This window comes from Haliotis rufescens, unplaced genomic scaffold, assembly GCF_023055435.1.
Source record: "Haliotis rufescens isolate VD_foot unplaced genomic scaffold, xgHalRufe1.0.p SCAF_57, whole genome shotgun sequence".
Lineage (NCBI taxonomy): Eukaryota > Metazoa > Mollusca > Gastropoda > Lepetellida > Haliotidae > Haliotis > Haliotis rufescens.
Genome location: NW_025964301.1, coordinates 1,907,269 through 1,922,261, shown reverse-complemented (window position 1 = coordinate 1,922,261; position 14,993 = coordinate 1,907,269). Strand labels below are relative to the sequence as shown.

The following is a 14,993-nucleotide window of genomic DNA, read 5'->3' as shown; positions in this document are numbered from 1 at the left end:
CATGAAGGGAATCGAACCCGGACCTTCGGCGTGACGAGCGAACACTATAACCATTTGGCTACCGCCCCAGTTCAATAAGAATTTGAATCGGTTAATATGCTCTGCATTGTGTTGAAATACGTTATATAGGTGACATATGGCTGGTTTCACAATAATACAAGAAACAAACAAAATTGACCATTCTGTCTATAAATTGACCATTCTGTCTATTGACATTTTACCAAAACAATATTACTCTGTTAAATTAAGATTTAACACAAATTAATTTTTGGGACAGGGGATTAGATACCCCAAACTGTGGATACTCTGTTGTCTCCCGAGGGGGGGGGGGGTGCACGGGTTTCACCGAAGTGGTAAATGTCTGAGACCTGCATCACTTCGGGCTTTCCTCCCACATTAAGCTGACACGCCGCGATATAACTGGAATACTGTTAAAAGCGGCGTTAAACCCAACTCACTCACTCACTCACTGTTGTCTCCCAGACAGCCTCTCTTTACAAAGACATCAAGTCATTCCAGCCTCAATTAATAGCTTGACTTCCTCTTATGTTTCAGACGGATGTTCCCCACATTCCAGGTCCGTCTGTTCGGCCTTGATCCTATGTCGGATTTCATGGTGATGATGGACTTTGTCCCCGTGGACGACAAGCGGTATCGCTACTCCTTCCACAGTTCGAGCTGGGTGGTGGCCGGCAAGGCGGACCCCCACATGCCGGGTCGGATCCACGTGCACCCTGACTCCCCCGCCAAGGGCTCCCAGTGGATGAAGCAGATTGTGTCCTTTGACAAACTGAAGCTGACGAACAATCTTTTGGATGACAATGGACATGTAAGTATTGTCGAGGCTAGAATACACGTAGGATGTACCTGGAATTACTTAGTTAATGTGAATCCCCAACGCTTGAGAAAAATCAGTCTCGATTATCCGCCGAAACAGATTCAATCGGGCGTACAAGGCGAAAAAGTGATACAGATACTTATTGTAGAACATACAGATCATTATTGTAGAACATACAGATCCTTATTGTAGAACATACCGATCCTTATTGTAGAACATACAGATACTTATTGTAGAACATACAGATACTTATTGTAGAACATACAGATCCTTATTGTAGAACATACAGATACTTATTGTAAAACAAACAGATCCTTATTGTAGAACATACAGATCATTATTGAAGAACATACAGATACTTATTGTAGAACATCCATATACCTATTGTAGAACATACAGATCATTATTGTAGAACATACAGATACCTATTGTAGAACATACAGATCCTTATTGTAGAACATACATATACTTATTGTAAAACATACATATCCTTATTGTAGAACATACAGATCCTTATTGTAGAACATACAGATCCTTATTGTAGAACATACATATCCTCATTGTAGAACATACATATCCTTATTGTAGAACATACAGATACTTATTGTAGAACATACAGATCCTCATTGTAGAACATACAGATCCTTATTGTAGAACATACATATCCTTATTGTAGAATCTGGTGTCCCCCGCGGTGATATTGCTGGAATATTGCTAAAAGCGGCGTAAAACCAAACTCACTCACTCACTCACTTATTGTAGAACAAACAGATCCTTATTGTAGAACATACAGATCCTTATTGTAGAACATACAGATACCTATTGTAGAACATACAGATCCTTATTGTTGAACATACAGATCATTATTGTAGAACATACAGATCATTATTGTAGAACATACCGATCCTTATTGTGGAACACAGATACTTATTGTAGAACATACAGATCCTTATTGTAGAACATACAGATCCTTATTGTAGAACATACAGATCCTTATTGTAGAACATACAGATCCTTATTGTAGAACAAACATCCTTATTGTAGAACATACAGATCCTCATTGTAGAACATACCGATCCTTATTGTGGAACACAGATCCTTATTGTAGAAACATACAGATCCTTATTGTAGAACAAACATCATTATTGTAGAACATACAGATCCTCATTGTAGAACATACAGATCCTTATTGTAGAACATACATATCCTTATTGTAGAACATACAGATCCTTATTGTAGAACATACAGATCCTTATTGTAGAACATACAGATACCTATTGTAGAACATACAGATCCTTATTGTTGAACATACAGATCATTATTGTAGAACATACAGATCCTTATTGTAGAACATACCGATCCTTATTGTGGAACACAGATACTTATTGTAGAACATACTGATACTTATTGTAGAACATACAGGTCCTTATTGTAGAACATACAGATCCTTATTGTAGAACATACAGATGGTAACATAGCTGAAATATTCCGATGTGTTTTAACTCAGTCACTAGTATCTCGTTCCTTTGCGTCCACATGTCAAACTTCACGATTTGGGTGTGAGTATATACACGAAGGAACCGCACAACGCCCAGCTTACATCAGCGATGTAAATTAGCCCTATCGTAACTCACAGAAAACTATAGACGGGCTAGCCGGTAAAACCCTCCCAAGCTTAAACTGGCAGTAGCTGTCAATTAATCAAAGATCGAAGATCACTTTGAAATATTATCGGTAGATGTGATATATGTCAGGTCTTATGTCCTGAAGACCCGTGAAGATCTGGGTTAATATTTGTCTTCAGCAACCCATGCTTGTCTTAAGAGGAGACTGTGCTTGTCATAAGAGGCGACTAACGGGATCGGCTGGCCAGGTTCGCTGACTTGGTTGATGCATGTCATCGTATCCCAATATGCGTAGATCGGAACTCAGGATGGCAATCGCTAGATGTTTTGGTCCAGATCGCCGTCACATAGCTTAAATATTGTTCAGTGGGGCCCTAAACAAGAAAAAGCGTAAATGCAATCACTATATGTCGAGCATTTGTTTGCCTCTTGTGTAGCCAAGGAACATTGCAACCCTCAATGATCAATCTAGGAATACAACGTCTCAGTTCCCCTCACTCTCAGAGGACGATCAACATCGTTAAGAATATAGGAATATAGGCCACCAGTATGTATTAATCCAGACAAAAAAGCTTTGCTGAATTACTTACTTTAAAAGATCTAAATAAAAATTCAGAAACCTGAAAAGGAACATGGATCAGTTTTCTACGCTAACCAGGTGCACTTCAGCCGCTTGCGACTGTTTTGTGACTTGACTGCAGCGCTTTTGACATACGGAAACTCAGTTTAGGTCTACGTCCGATTTCATGGGTAGCAAGCTGGGGACCTATTCAAAATCAACAGACTTGAATGTGTGTTAATAACATTATATTGAACTAACTGAGTATGGTTTTACGCCGCTTTTAGCAATATTCCAGCAATATCACGGCGGGGGACACCAGAAATGGGCTTCATAAATTGTACCCATGTCGGGAATCGAACCCGGGTATTCGGCGTAACGAGCGAACGCTTTAACCACTAGGCTACCCGACCGCCCCCTCACAAATTATTGAAAGTTATATGGAATCCATATAAAAAAAATACTCAAATCATACAAAAGTGTTTATTAATATTCTCTTACGACATCGAATCTCGTAGCATCCTGACGATTTCTAACTTAATATACTACCACATTTCTCCCCTTTCCCCAACCAGAAATAAATCTCAGGTAATTAAGACACCTTTCCTGTTAGTGTTTACCAAACAATTTAAGTCATCAAAGACGAACTGAATCGAGGCTGCAACATTCCATTCTTAACGTACCCTTGGGCGAACTTATTCTGTCGATGTATTCGCCCAGGCATTGAGCTAATTTATTTGTTTAAACCTAATCTATCGTGAGTTAATTTAGCTGACGCTAGACAGGCAGACATGGTAACTGATTACAGCATGTTGGGTACATCCAGCTGGGAGTCGGAAAGGTGGTAATTGTTAGCGGTGTACTGATAGATGAAGGTACAGTGGTGACAGGCCCCTCTTGAACACTGCCTTATAAATCTGCTCGACTGTTTCTACTACTCGTTTTGATGACACGCGGCCACGCAGGGGAGATGATCAACGATCACTTTCTTATCTTCTTCTCCAGGAGAGTGGTCCTCCATTTGCCAAGTCTCGTAGAATCTCGAAAGGTCTCGCGAGGTCAGCCGTAGCCGTTTGTTAGATAGCTGAGTGCCAGGTCGCTACTTTTATACAACTTGGAATGTTTAGATTTCGTTTAGTTGTTTATACAGCTCGTTAATTTGTGAGAGGAAGTAAGAGAGAGCCGGCTGACTCTCCGCACGCTCGCTTATCGCATGCATGAAACATTCCCTCGTGTCGCACGTGGTGTAAAACCCCCGACCCAGTGCTAATTACTCAGGGAGAATCTGACACAACACTGCCGTATGTGATACTAGCCTTTGTTATTCCACGCCTGTAGGTAAACAAAACTCGTCTCAGATCTTACGCTTGGACGTGACCACTGCCGTTTAACTGACACAGATACACGACGTACAAAGCTAAACTTGCACAAACTCCAAATACTGAACTTTCCCAACATCATGGTGTACCCGCATCCATCATCAATGACGTCCTTGGGGATATAGATTGCACCGAGCTGATTGGCAGACACGCAAAGGGCAACTGGGTCATTGTTCTTGCATATAGATCAAAGTAAATATGAGCTATGACAATTCGTTGGAAAACTGTTGTGTTCCATGAATGCGGATAGGGCTATGATATATTTATGCTACATCTGGCCGGAAGGATGTGTTGCGTTTTGGCTATCGGTTACACTTCTACATACCTGTTGATTAGGTTTCAATTCGGAACAATCTCAAGAATTTCTGTATGGAAGAGTAAATTCTTATGACTGGTTTCGTAACTGAAATCATAGATATTTACACAGCTGAACGTTCGTAAGGACCGTACTTTTGAAGCCCTTATTAGATATATGCTCATTATATATATCAACAAATATGTTGCATACCCTACGATGATATCGACCTATGGGGGCAAGACGATACGATCAAGAATCAAGAATTTTCATTTTACAAAACACCCTCGTAGACCAGGGTACAACCTATCTACATATGGGTATAAATATAATTATAGACGTGAGTGAGTGAGTATGGTTTTACGCCGCTTTTAGCAATATTCCAGCAATATCACGGCGGGGGACACCAGAAATGGGCTTCATTCATGGTACCAATGTCGGGAATCGAACCCGGGTCTTCGGCGTGACGAGCTAACGCTTTAACCACTAGGCTACCCGACCGCCCCCTATCATTGAGAATATCTATGATGATAATCAATTATATTACACGTACATTTCACCATATGTTTTCACGAGCGCTTTAAATATATTTATGTCACGATTGTCAATCAACGAAACAAAATATCTATAACAACTGTGCTGATTAATAAGGGGATTTCGATGCAGTGGCCCTAACTCTGGCTAGAGTAGGTGTCAAGGAACATATTGGGATTGAACTGGATCATTTGGTCAGGATTGCTGACTTTGTTGACAGGGTGCTGGGTACAGACCAAGAATAAATAGTCTCGACAATCTGCCGAACTAGATTCCATAGAGCGTAAAAGGCAAAACATTCATGAAACATTATATAAACGGATCACTGAAAATCAAGCACGAACAGAGCGAAGAGAACGCCTGGGTTTATGAATCCCGATGCGATTCTGTAGGTATAGACAAAAATCATCGTCAAAAAAAGCAATTTCTATCAAGGAGGATATGATTTATGAATCCTGGTTAGATTCTTAAGATTCTGTAGGTATAGACAAAAATCATCGTCAAAATAAGCAATTCTGATCAAGGAGGATAGGGTTTATGAATCCTGATGCGATTCTTTAGATTCTGTAGGTATAGACAAAAATCATCCTCAAAAGAAGCAATTCTGAACAAGAAGGATCGGATTTATGAATTCTGATGCGATTCTTTAGATTCTGTAGGTATAGACAAAAATCATCGTCAAAATAAGCAATTCTGATTAAGAAGAATAGGGTTTATGAATCCTGATGAGATTCTTTAGATTCTGTAGGTATAGACAAAAATTATCATCAATAGAAGCAATTCTGATCAAGTAGGATAGAGGGTTTATGAATCCTGATGAGATTCTTTAGATTCTTTAGGTATAGACAAAAATCGTCAATAGAAGCAATTCTGATCAAGTAGGATATAGGGTTTATGAATCCTGATGAGATTCTTTAGATTCTGTAGGTATAGACAAAATTCATTGTCAAAATACGCAATTCTGATCAAGGAGGATAGGATTTATGAATCCTGATGAGATTCTTTAGGTATAGACAAAAATCATCGTCAATAGAAGCAATTCTGATCAAGTAGGATAGAGGGTTTATGAATCCTGATGAGATTCTTTAGATTCTTTAGGTATAGGCAAAAATCATCCTGAAAAGAAGCAATTCTGATCAAGGAGGATAATCATGAAATCAATTCCACCGCATCTTATCTGATCTATTTCACGGCCAGGAATGTGTGTGTGCCTAAACCAATCCCAATGACAACCACCCACATCATCTCACTACAAGCAGTGCACGAATTGCTACATCTAATTACAAACTTCAAGAAGTGTTAATTAATGTAGTATCAACACACTGTGATGTTATTTCCGCATGGGCCTACTTGACGGAGGCCGTACACCGACTAGAGTGTAATCTCCTTGTCGACATCACTATGTAGACCACTCACCCACTCAGGGTGTTTACACATCTGGACGCGAATCGTCTCTATGTTATATGAAGGTTGACTACTGATTTAGTAGTATCAACATCTCAACCTGATGCGGACTGTGTCCCAACCGACGGAAACCATCAGCTGTACCGTCACTGAATGTTGTTTTACAATATCTCGGCTAAGCAACGGCGCCTGTAAATAATTAATGTCTGGTGTATCAAAGTTGATTGCATGAGCAAGCGACCCACGCTGTGGAGCTGTGATGGCGCTCAGGTCAAACTGATCAGCCATTACAACCACCCAATCCTCATTTGAATGTGCTTTTATTACCAGAGTGTCTCCGTGGTCTAGTGGTAGAGGATCCGCCCGGAGAGCGGAAGGTCCGGGTTCGATCCCCGACCGCGTAAATGCCAAAAGACGTTAAAAGATGGTACTTGTTGTTACCCTGCCTGGTGCTCGGCATTAAGGGGCTAAAGCAAGGACTGATCGGCTCGGAGTCAGTATACTGTGTCTGAGTTGGGTATTCATGTTAAACTGCGGCATGCTATATCAGTGGGCTAGCACAATAAAAATTGGCATCAGTCCGGGACATCACACGGGACATATCACAGGGAGTAAATATTTCGGTGTAAGAACATAAGACATGCTGGATCACTAAAATGCACGTGGAAATAAATTATACTGTGTAATTTTATTGAATAATATGATGTATTGTGATCGCTTGTTGATGTCAAATCTGTTTGTTTTTTTATAAAATAGAATATGTGTACCATCTTAGAAGTACAAACTAACTTGAGACCTTTGAGAAGCATTATGTATGCAGAGTTGCGTCCTTTGGGCACGCCAGAAACCTATAATCGTTGGTTCGAATCCCGGTTCGCCCCGATTATGTTTCTAGGTTTGTCAGCACCCTACCCGTGCTCATTGGTATCACCGAAGTGGTAAATGTCTGAGACCCGCATCACTTCGGGCTTTTCTCCCACATTAAGCTGACACGCTGTGACACAACTGAAATACTATTCAAAGCGACGTTAAGCAAAAACTCACTCACTCACTCACTATAAAGAGCATCCCCGCGCCTCTCCCACCAATCTACTTGTTATTTTATGCAGCAACAAATACCCTCTTGGATAGTTGCTAGACTTCCAATATCATACAATGCCATGTTCAGACTGGCAGCACCATTCAGTGCCAGTGGTAACTGTACCGGACACTTTCCATCTTCGTTGATGTACACCATCCGTGACCTGCCAGATTTAAAATACCATTGCAAGATTTCACCTCAGATTCTAAAACTTACCATACGACGTTTTACATTTGAGGTATTCGTGAACGTTACCAGGCATGTTATTTATTTCAGATAATTCTGAACTCGATGCACAAATACCAGCCTCGCTTCCACGTGGTGTATGTCAGTCCGAAGACGGAGGAGTCATCAGCCACGGAGAACTTCAAGACGTTCATCTTCCAGGAGACCAAGTTCATGGCCGTTACTGCTTATCAGAACCACAGGGTATGTGACTTTACGTTGTTCTTGCCTTTAATCATCCAGAGAGTTTTAGCGTTAGTCACATTGCAATGTTACCGTTATAAAGCAGTATGCCATCGAACAGTTACACTACACTACAGATGCAATGTTACCTTTATAAAGCAGTATGCCATCGAACAGTTACACTACACTGCATATGCAATGTAACTGTTATAAAGCAGTATGCCATCGAACAGTTACACTACACTACAGATGCAATGTAACCGTTATGAAGCAGTATGCCATCGAACAGTTACACTACACTACAGATGCAATGTTACCTTTATAAAGCAGTATGCCATCGAACAGTTACACTACACTACAGATGCAATGTTACCTTTATAAAGCAGTATGCCATCGAACAGTTACACCACACTACAGATGCAATGTTACCTTTATAAAGCAGTATGCCATCGAACAGTTACACTACACTACAGATGCAATGTTACCTTTATAAAGCAGTATGCCATCGAACAGTTACACTACACTACAGATGCAATGTTACCTTTATAAAGCAGTATGCAGTCGAACAGTTACACCACACTACAGATGCAATGTTACCTTTATGGAGCAGTATGCCATCGAACAGTTACACTACACTACAGATGCAATGTTACCTTTATAAAGCAGTATGCCATCGAACAGTTACACCACACTACAGATGCAATGTAACCGTTATAAAGCAGTATGCCATTGAACAGTTATACCACACTACAGATGCAATGTAACCGTTATAAAGCAGTATGCCATCGAACAGTTACACCACAGTACAGATACAATGTTACCTTTATAAAGCAGTATGCCATCGAACAGTTACACTACACTACAGATGCAATGTAACCGTTATAAAGCAGTATGCCATCGAACAGTTATACCACACTACAGATGCAATGTAACCTTTATAAAGCAGTATGCCATCGAACAGTTACACTACACTACAGATGCAATGTTACCTTTATAAAGCAGTATGCCATCGAACAGTTACACCACACTACAGATGCAATGTAACCGTTATAAAGCAGTATGCCATCGAACAGTTACACCACACTACAGATGCAATGTTACCTTTATAAAGCAGTATGCCATCGAACAGTTACACTACACTACAGATGCAATGTAACCGTTATGAAGCAGTATGCCATCGAACAGTTATACCACACTACAGATGCAATGTAACCTTTATAAAGCAGTATGCCATCGAACAGTTACACTACACTACAGATGCAATGTTACCTTTATAAAGCAGTATGTCATCGAACAGTAACACTACACTACAGATGCAATGTTACCTTTATAAAGCAATATGCCATCGAACAGGTATAGATAATAATGCATCGTGAGCTTTACAAAGGAGTATACCTACGAACAGTTATACCACATACAAGATACGTTCAGAGCTTGATCAGCGTCCCTTTAAAGTAACGTTGTAAACTAGATATTCTTTGGCCTTTGTGCAGATGCACCAATTCATCATCACACCGCAGTATGCCTTCAAACAATTAATGTCGCTATATGGCTGAAATAATGCCGAAGCGAAGTTAAATTTTAACTAGCTCACTCACTCACTCACTCACTCACTCACTCACTCGTCAATAGTCAGATAACAGATACCAAAGATAACAGCACTACAGATGAATATTTGAATATTACTTCACCCAAACATTACACAAGTCAGATATACTCAACACAATGGATAATTTACCAACGAGTCTATGAATGTATGTTTAAGTTCTCATTTAATCAAAACAATGATGACGTCCACTGAACTGAAGCCTGTAAATAATGCACACACATTACGCATGCTTCACCAATGTAAGCACTCCGGACAAATCTGTCAACTACGGGTCAAGTCTAAAAGAGTGGACTAATGGAAAATTTCATCACATGCAGGCTTGTATATGTTGCAACAGAATACAGCCTTCTTCTGTCAGTCATACTGACACGGGACCTGAATGCGGGTGTGTGATGTCTGGCGTCCATGTCACAATACACAATGAAAGCTAGCACCTGCTTCTGTATAAATAGTTTTACATTGTAACCAGTATACAAAACCTTCATGGCACCATGCTAGTTTGTTGTTGGATTTGTTTATAGTCCGGGAATCACTGCTGATTTCTGTTATCAAAACTGTAAACTCTGAAGGGCGTTTGTACAACACAAGACATTATCAGTATTGATAATGGATTCCTGAATAGGTCACGTTATACAAGAGTGATGAAACGTTACAAGATTGCTCATACAGTGTCGGAGACGTGGTTTTTTGATTATCTTACGTCAGGACATTGAATGACCTAAATAGCTGTCTATGTCTGTAGGGGGCACGGGTGGCCCAGTCGTCTAAGGCGCCGCGATTCGCTGTGCAGAGTTGCGTCCCCTGGACACGCCAGAAACCTATGATTGTGGGTTCGAATCCCGGTTCACCCCGATTATGTTTCTAGGTTTGTCAGCACCATACCCGTGCTCGTGGGTTTACCGAAGTGGTAAACGTCTAAGACCTGCATCACTTTGGGCTTGACTCCCACATTAAGCTGACACGCCGTGATATAACTGGAATAATGTTAAAAAGCGGCGTTAAACCCAACTCACTCACTCACTCACTCACTCACTCACTCTATGTCTGTATGCTCAGTAATATTCATACTATTTGATGGCGGCCTGTAAATATACGAATATAGACCAGACAAACTAGTGGTTGATATTATGAGCAACGTCCCTCCTTGTCGAGGACGATGACCGCATTTAACAAAGTCGCTGAGCCTGGTCTGAGATCCATTTACTCGCGTCTTTGAGGACCGGTTCTAACCCGGAATTCCCAAGGGGCGAAACAACATTGACACGATACACGTCATATATGTTGCAGACCAAAACGGATGACCGTACGACAAATAAGAATCTAAGCAGCAAAGACGTAACTGGCAGATTCGTTATATTGATTAGAAGCAAAGTGATCAACTTCCGAGACTTTTTTTTCATATTGTACATGCTCATATCAATGTGGGGCGGTCGTGTAGCCTAGTGGTTGAAGCGTTCGCTCGTCACGCCGAAGACCCGGGTTCGATTCCCGACATGGGTACAATGTGTGAAGCCCATTTCTTGTGTCCCCCGCCGGGATATTGCTGGAATATTGCTAAAAGCGGCGTAAAACCATACTCACTCACTCACTCACTCATATCGATGTATTCAGTTTCCTTTGTGTTCTCTATGCAGTTACAATTTACATTCTCCGCTGTTTGTATTGTCGCCTGTATGTGTTATTTATTCTGCAGATCACACAGCTGAAGATTGCCAGTAATCCATTTGCCAAGGGGTTCAGAGACTGTGATCCTAACGACTGGTGAGTGTGCCCAAAGTGTGCATATTCGTTAGCCAGTTTACGTGGAATATGAAAAATAATATTTAATCTTAACCGTACCATGATACCACATATATACATAAGGCAAGACACTTAAACGCCCCCCGTGTATACATACGATCAGATTCATCCATGTATAGATTCGGTAGTTGCAGGAGGGTGACATCACCTCTCTATCTATGCACCAATCATGCCCAATGAGTTTCCGGATTAGAATAGGTACAATATTTACGGGTGGCCCACTCGTCTAAGGCACCGCGATTCGCTGTGCAGAGTTGCGTCCCTTGGGCACGCCAGAAACCTATGATTGTGGGTTCGAATCCCGGTTCGCCCCGATTATGTTTCTAGGTTTGTCAGCACCATACCCGTGCTCGTGGGTTTCACCGAAGTGGTAAACGTCTGAGACCTGCATCACTTCGGGCTTTCCTCTCACATTAAGCTGACACGCCGTGATATAACTGGAATACTGTTAAAAGCGGCGTTAAACCCAACTCACTCACTCACTCACTCCAAACAAGGCATAAGCTAATCTTCCTGTTCTGTTCCAGTATGGTTGAAGTCCTCTCACACCTGAACCCCTGTGCCTCCAGGGCCAGGTCTGTCCACAGACAAAACTCTCTGACAGTACTGGGCGGCGTGGGCAGGAAGAGAGGGCCAGATGACAAAGGTATTTGGGAGAGGAATTTGAAATTCAAACTTCTCCTGCGTTAACTAACATTCCACAATTTACAAAAAAAAATCGGTATTTTGGTAGGAATCCAAGAATCCCTACTGAGAGGTTGATTAAATGTTACCATTAGCACATCATACATGTCTAATCTGTCTCACAGTCCTTGAACAAGACTAAGCGTTATTCATAATATATGTTGTACGGGCCAAATGAAACGGTGTGTGAGCCTGGCTGTGTGTGATTATACCCCGTCAGCTCTGATCAGTGTTCAAGCCTCCGACCTCTAGTTTGCCATAGTCAGACTCGGTCATTTTCAGGTGCCGTTTAAATAGCTGAAATATTGTTGATTGCGGCTTACAACAGCATCCAGTGTCACCTCTTCTCGTAAGCAAGGGTTGACCTCAAAGACACATGCTTACGATATAGTCGGAATTGAACAATACTCTACTTTTAGCAGAGCTTTTTTTATGATTGTGGAAGAGGTTTTGTCACTTTTTTTATTCATGAAATCAACTATACTGATTTTATGTAAAAACAGGTTGTATATTTCAATGAATTAAGTCCATTATACGATTCCGACAACATCATAAGCATGTGATTTTGAATTCCTATCAAATAGTGATGATACCAGGTGTTGGCAAAGAGGCACAGATTATTGCCTGTAGATAACCATCTTCCCGAGGCAAGGGAATTAACTTACTTTTAGTCCAGTTTCCACTCTTGCCGAACTAGGCTGGAATTTCGGGCTCGATAGTAGCGCCACCAGAGGCTATAACAAGTTATTTTCCGTCTATGTTCCCCCTACTGACCAATAAGATTCTACCTCTCATATCACATGCATTTTCTTCAAACAAAATGGCAGCGCCCAGTCAGAACGATCTCGTCGAAATTAAAAATCTTTATTGTAATAAAAGGGACCTTGCCTCGAAAGGCACATCATATCACTTGAGCACCTTGATTAAAAACATAAAAAGATTTTGAAAATACCTGTCGAGGCATTGTTGACGGTACACGAGCTTTGAAAATCCTGCAGGCGAACGAATTCGGCATTGCGTATGAACCGTTACGCGATTTTTATTGAACTATGCATAGACTCGTTAGTTCAGCCATAATATTACTCCATAATTTCAGCCATGTATGGCAAGGGTGAAAACTGAATTTTTAAAGTCAGTTATCTCCCTTACCTCAGGAAGATATTAGGTAACCGGATAATACAGGTCGAAGTGTATCCAAGTTACAACCTACAACAAGAGTAGACCTATATTCTTATCATTTCAGGTGACTGTGTTGGTGAAGACATCGGATCCGTGGTAGGTCCTCCAGGCATCAACCCCGGCCTCCACACGGGCCTCCAATACAGCAGACCTACACAAATGTACACAGACTGTTTTGCGTATGCCCCATATAGCACGGACCCATACATGGCCACCAACAAGGCCCGTTCTAGCCCCTACTCACGTAATATGGACTATTCCTCACCAGCATATGCCCCGAGAGTCAAGGGCATCTACACGGGGCCTAACAACTTGAGCTATGGCTTTGAGAACCGGTGATAATGTTAAAGTGTTTCTTGACTTGTCTGTGAAAACTGAGGGACTGAAGCTGACAGCTTCTTATCAAACCTGTTCTACCTGGAGAAAGCTTGGGGGGAATCACATTCAGGTATACATGTGCAACATTGTGTGATATATAATGGACAGAATATCACAGAACTGTCTTTACAACGTCACATATTAAGAACAGTTGATTCATGTTGATTGAAGGATTGGTGCAATGACTGATTCACAATTGCAATATCCTGGCCTACAGTCAAGACCAATGGTGCCCCATTCATTTTGGCGTCTTCACGAACTTCCAGTGTCCAAAGTATGCTGGTATTTGTTGCTTCTGAAAACTAATTAAGTCCCAAGGAGGATGTTTTTAATTACATCACTTTTGCTTATACAACTAGACAGAAAGCTGTGATTTATTTCTTGTTCACAAACAGAACCTTACGTCATAGTGATATGAAGAAGTGCTGCTATCTTGCCCTGTGATTACACAAAGTGGATCTCGACCATACGTATGCCTTTCTCTCAGTGATGACAAGCACACTGCATCATACTGTTATGTCTAATGGACAGTCACAGACAGAGAAAGGCCTCTACCTCTTCCATGTTTATAGACACTGAACATACGTTTTAAACAGTTGAAGAGGTTTGCTTGTGTGAATATAGTAAACGTGTTTATGATGAAAGGTTATTGTCTCATATTTATTATGCATTTTACAATAAAAAATTGCTTCTAACATCTTTGTGTAGTGTATTCTAGTCTTCCCCAACAGTCTCCGATGATATATTAGTACACAAAATATAGGACGTTAAACTTTCAGTTGCATCAGCAAGATTACATAGCGACTGACACATACGAGTAAGAAATTGTGTGTGATAAATATCACCGTCAACGCCTGAGAATAATCAATTTCGATTATCTGCGGAAACAGCTTTCATTGTGGTAAAAACCAAAAATAGTGATACAGATTATGTGAATGGATTACTTAAAATCAGTGATGATACCAGGTGTTCGCGAAGGGGGAAAGCATGCTATTATGCTCTATCAGAAGTGGTTACAAAAAAACGACGTTATCCACTGGTCATGACGTCATGCAATTACGTCATCAGAACTGGTTAAATTCAGAAGGTTTTTTACAGACGTGAGATTTCATCCTAAACTGACGATATATATAATACTGGATGGGGCGATGGGTAGACCAATGATTAAAGCGTTCGTTCGTCACGTCGAAGACCTGGGTTTGATATCAAATATAGGTACG

The 14,993-nt window shown here is 40.9% G+C and overlaps 1 protein-coding gene across 1 annotated transcript in view; it reads left to right on the top strand.

Moving 5' to 3' along the window:
• LOC124137806 (T-box transcription factor TBX1-like) overlaps positions 1-14,470 on the top strand; it is a 40,879-nt gene extending 26,409 nt beyond the window's left edge. Inside the window, exons 3-7 of the mRNA XM_046504255.2 lie at positions 556-829; positions 7,992-8,144; positions 11,426-11,493; positions 12,060-12,178; positions 13,460-14,470. Coding sequence (XP_046360211.1) covers positions 556-829; positions 7,992-8,144; positions 11,426-11,493; positions 12,060-12,178; positions 13,460-13,734 — 889 coding nt within the window. The 3' untranslated portion in view covers positions 13,735-14,470. The remainder of the gene's footprint in view (positions 1-555; positions 830-7,991; positions 8,145-11,425; positions 11,494-12,059; positions 12,179-13,459) is intronic.
• Positions 14,471-14,993: the final 523 nt, after the last annotated feature.